Genomic DNA, 4,390 nt, shown 5'->3' with positions numbered 1-4,390 from the left:
TGGGATCCGAACCCTCGGGCGGGAGCGCCGCCGCGCTTCCCAAGCAGTGCACTTATCCAGTGCGCCACCGGGCCAGCCCCAAATTAGTTTTTTTTAATAATCATTTGTACACAGTACACTGTGACAATGACTTTTCACTGTTTGTTTTCTACATATTTGATTATTCTTAACAATTCCTTTCCTCCCCCTCTACTTTAAAGGTGTATTTAGCCCGAAAGGAAGGATCATCTTCTGCTTATATTTCCTGGAAGTTTGATTGTGGGTCAGTTGGCCTAAAAGTAGATACCATTTCAATTAGAACAAGTAGTCAAACCTTTCAGACTGGCATAATACAGTGGAAATTGCGATCTGATACAGCTCAAGTAGACCTGACAGGTGGTAAGTATTGACTGGAGAATTAATCATGAAGTATATATTTACAACTCTAGAGGCTAATTGTACTTATTTTAGACAGAGCTCTGACTTTTTCACATCCAAGGGTTATTCATACTACTGTACTAAAAACCTTAAAAAATAAAAACCTGTGTAACCCCAATGTAATAGAAAGGTAGGTGCTTTTTGTTGTGAAATCTAAGGAGAAAAAAATCATTCTTTTTGTTTCAAAGCATGCATTTCTTCATAAAGAATAATTTATTTTTTAAGGGTTGATTTTAACCTAGAAGTCAACCTATATAAAATGCATTTCAAAACAATTTCTTTATGCTCTTTAAATTACCAAAAGCAAAGTGTTAATTTTTTTTTCCTCCAACAGATAAAAATCTTCGCTCCTATCATGATTTTTCTGGTGCCACTGAAGTTATTTTGGAAGCAGAATTAAGCAGAGGAGATGGCAATGTTGCTTGGCAACATACCCAGCTGTTTAGACAAAGCTTAAATGACCATGAAGAAAATTGTTTGGAGATAATTATAAAATTTAGTGACCTTTGAGAACTGGAACATTATAGAAAAGCTGGCAATAATCAAGGACTTACCATGGTCTAAAATAGTCTGTTGGTTCAGTGCATGCTTAGTTGGCAATTTATACCCTCTGCTAGCATATTTCTTTTGCTGACTATCCATCATGTAACCCTTAGGAAAATAATCTTTATACTGTGAACCATAATGAAATCTTGAGTTAAAAATTCCCTTCCATATGTGACTATAATTTGGAATAAAGTCTTGTTGCCTCAGTATGAAATTTTAATCTAAAAACTGTATGTACAGTTTTAAAAGTAAAATGATGATATTCTTGATTAAATGCTATTTATGATTATAATAAAATCTTGGACTCAGAATAGTAATTTGACATTTTCTGATCGGCCATTAATTTTCTCATACGTGGTTGGATTTGATTTTCCTAAGATTTTTAATTTTTAATAAATGTGAAACTATAGATCTCATAAGTTATATAATGCATGAAAATTTTTATAATTGTAAATATGTAGGCATTTAAGAAATAAAATGAATTATTTTGCCTTATATCTTTTTAGTGGTTACTTTGGCTAAATAAAAATCTTTGCAAAGTATGCTAAACATTGAAAACCACTTGAATAGACATGAGTTATGAAAACATTTAATATCGACAGCATAAATTCAAAGATACATTGTAAATACCATAGTATGTGGACACTTGAAAATGCTTTGTTTGAGTTGTATTTTTATCTACCTCATTGAATAAAATATTCTTGACTTTGAAACTATGCAACTGTATTATACAGTATTATATACTGTATCAAGAGTTTTTTTTGTGGGTGTTCCATATAACCTCTTCAGTTCATTTTGATGAACATTTATTAAATATTTATGTGCACTGTAGAGGAAGCAGTGGTGAAAAAGACATACCCCCAAACCTCCAAATTCCTTTGTGATATTCTGCAAAGTGAGTTCTCAACTCAATGCAAGAAAAGGACATGCTCAGAGATTCTCACTCTGTGCAGCTCTGTAGAACATTGTATGTGTCATAAAATATGTAATATCTTATATTTGCTTTTTAATTGCAGTCAAACTCCGTTGTGAATCACTTTCTGCTAAAAAGTTATATTTCAAAAGAAGAAGTTTATGCATCTGCAGTTATTAATATGTCTTGAATATTAGAAAGTTTTCTGAAACTATCAAATTCTGAGTTAATCATAGCAGCCTATAGTGGTCACGTACTTAAAATTGGAGACTTGACACTTACCTGTCTTGCAGTGTCTGGTATTGGCACAGTGAGTATTTTGATGATCATGTGGACTAACCCTGTTAACCTTTATGATAAAACCTAGAGATCTACAAGCAGTTTTATAAAGATGGTAATAGAAATGTAGGAACTCAACTGAATGGACTTTATCTTAGAATACATTCTAATTTTTACTGTAGCTTTAAGCAGAAAAATGATTAGAGTTTCAAATGCCTTATGTTTGTTTTATAGAATTGAATTGGCAAAGAGAAAAGGTAGTTTGCATGCTTTTCTTAAATATATGCCATGAGAGTTTCAACCCCAAGCATACCCAATATGTGTTAATAGATATTTTATTATACAGAAAAATTTGGAAACAGTACATTAACAATTCTCGACAATGTTTAAAATTAAGTGGCAGTGTACTGATCTTCAGTGCTATACATATATACGTACAATGATGTTTCAATAACAAAAAATTTTTAAATGCAAAAAAAAATTTAAGTGACAGTAAATCCTTAAGGCAAAAGTAACTTGTCAAGAATGTCTGATAATACAAACCCCTCAATAAACCAATAATATAATAATAAACCAACTAATATAGAGGAATTAAGATATCAGTGTATCTAATAGTTTACATAGTAATCATGTAGAATCATTTAAAAGCACCTAATCTGCTGTGGCTAAAGAATGAATGCTAAAGCACTGAGGAAATAACTAACCAAGTTCTAGAATCAAGATTCTGATTGATTAGCTTTGTACTGCCATCACTCATTGTTTAGAAAGGATTTATGCTCTGCTTTCAGGTCAGATTCCATCACGATGAATTCCATAGTCTGCTTTTTGTTGCAGTTTTTTTTTTTTTTTTAAATCCTTTGCTGGAAATCACATTCTCAGGGTGAACAAGAAGTGCATCTGATGCTTTGACCTATTTACAAGCAAAAGAAGTACCTCTGATTAAGGGAGGACTAAAGAACATTTTGTCATGGACTTTTGATGTATGAAAGGTAATTGGGGATAATTTAACCCAGATTTCTCACTTTTCACTGTGGAAAACTCAAGCCCGAAGAAGTTGTGACCTGTCCAGACAACTCAATGAATCAGTGATGTAGGCAAGATTCATTTATACATCTCAGTCTTTCCTTCTAGCAAGTTGCAAAGTTATAGAACCATAGACCTGTGTGTGGGTTGCTGTTTTAGTAGGTGTCTCATGAATATAGACATAGGAATGTTCAAGTTGAGAAGGTATAACAATTGGTGTTAGAACCAATTTTTTTTTTCTAACTATAGTTAAGCTTTTCTAAAGATGTTTTTCTCCTCAACACAATATGCAGTGTTTTGATTTTATAGTCCAAGCATATATACTCTCATAAGCTGATAGCTCTGAGCCAGGTGGCATACATTCCTTAAATACTCTTTGGGGGAGAATAAGAGTAAACCAATACAAATTATGATTGGTTTTATCCCACTTAGCATATATTTAGTTACATCCTCTATATTGGCCAAAACAGAGCTTAATTTCTGATAAGAGATTTAGAATGGACATAAACTAATAGAGGCTACTTTTTGAGTTTCTAAGTGCCAATTACTTTCAGTGTCTCATTTGGTCACAGTGGCATTGGATAGTAGGTAGTGTATCTCATCCCCATTTTATAGATGATGAAACTGAGAGGCTAAGTGGGAGGCAGTATTTTAATGCCCGTATGTCTAACATTTCTTTCCTATTAACCACCACCACAAGTGAAAACAGTCTCAGAAGCTGAGAACTTGCTCTTGTCTCTTTCCAAAGACTTGCTCTGAGATCAGCGCAATTGGAGCACTGACTGGAAATCCGTTAGTGAGCCAGAAAAGGCCTTGGAAAAGCTAACATAAGTATCATAATGTCTGACCACTAAAGCTTATATTTTCTATAAGAGGACATCGTGGATTGTCACTCAGAGCTTGCTATATACTGCTTTTTAGATGTTTAAATTATTAAAGCCATTTTTGTTAAAAAATCAAACAAGACAATATTGTAAAGTACAAGTGCTGCCTCTACTCTCTACACTCTAGTTTCCAAAGTAAGTGCCAAAATTTTTATGTATCCTTCCAGAGGGTTCCTGTAGATTTTCATATTCATAATATATATATGTACACCCCAAAAATTCAGTTTTTGTGTGTTTGGTTTTTTTTCTTTTTTTTTTTTTTTTTTGTCTTTTTTCCGTGTCCGGCAACGGATCGCAACCCTCAGTGTTGCCCCCGTACCGGACCGGG

The 4,390-nt window shown here is 33.3% G+C and overlaps 1 protein-coding gene across 2 annotated transcripts in view; it reads left to right on the top strand.

Annotated features, from left to right (window-relative positions):
• NGLY1 (N-glycanase 1) overlaps positions 1 to 1,679 on the top strand; it is a 54,760-nt gene extending 53,081 nt beyond the window's left edge. The window contains exons 11-12 of one of the 2 annotated variants that reach the window (XM_008586749.1): positions 201 to 378; positions 752 to 1,679. In XM_008586749.1, coding sequence (XP_008584971.1) covers positions 201 to 378; positions 752 to 927 — 354 coding nt within the window. In that variant the 3' untranslated portion in view covers positions 928 to 1,679. The remainder of the gene's footprint in view (positions 1 to 200; positions 379 to 751) is intronic. The other variant, XM_008586750.1, reaches the window with a different exon arrangement.
• Positions 1,680 to 4,390: the final 2,711 nt, after the last annotated feature.

Source organism: Galeopterus variegatus, unplaced genomic scaffold (genome assembly GCF_000696425.1).
Source record: "Galeopterus variegatus unplaced genomic scaffold, G_variegatus-3.0.2 Scaffold4101, whole genome shotgun sequence".
NCBI lineage: Eukaryota > Metazoa > Chordata > Mammalia > Dermoptera > Cynocephalidae > Galeopterus > Galeopterus variegatus.
The sequence above is the reverse complement of the archived record's forward strand: the minus strand, read 5'-3'. Positions and strand labels throughout refer to the sequence as shown.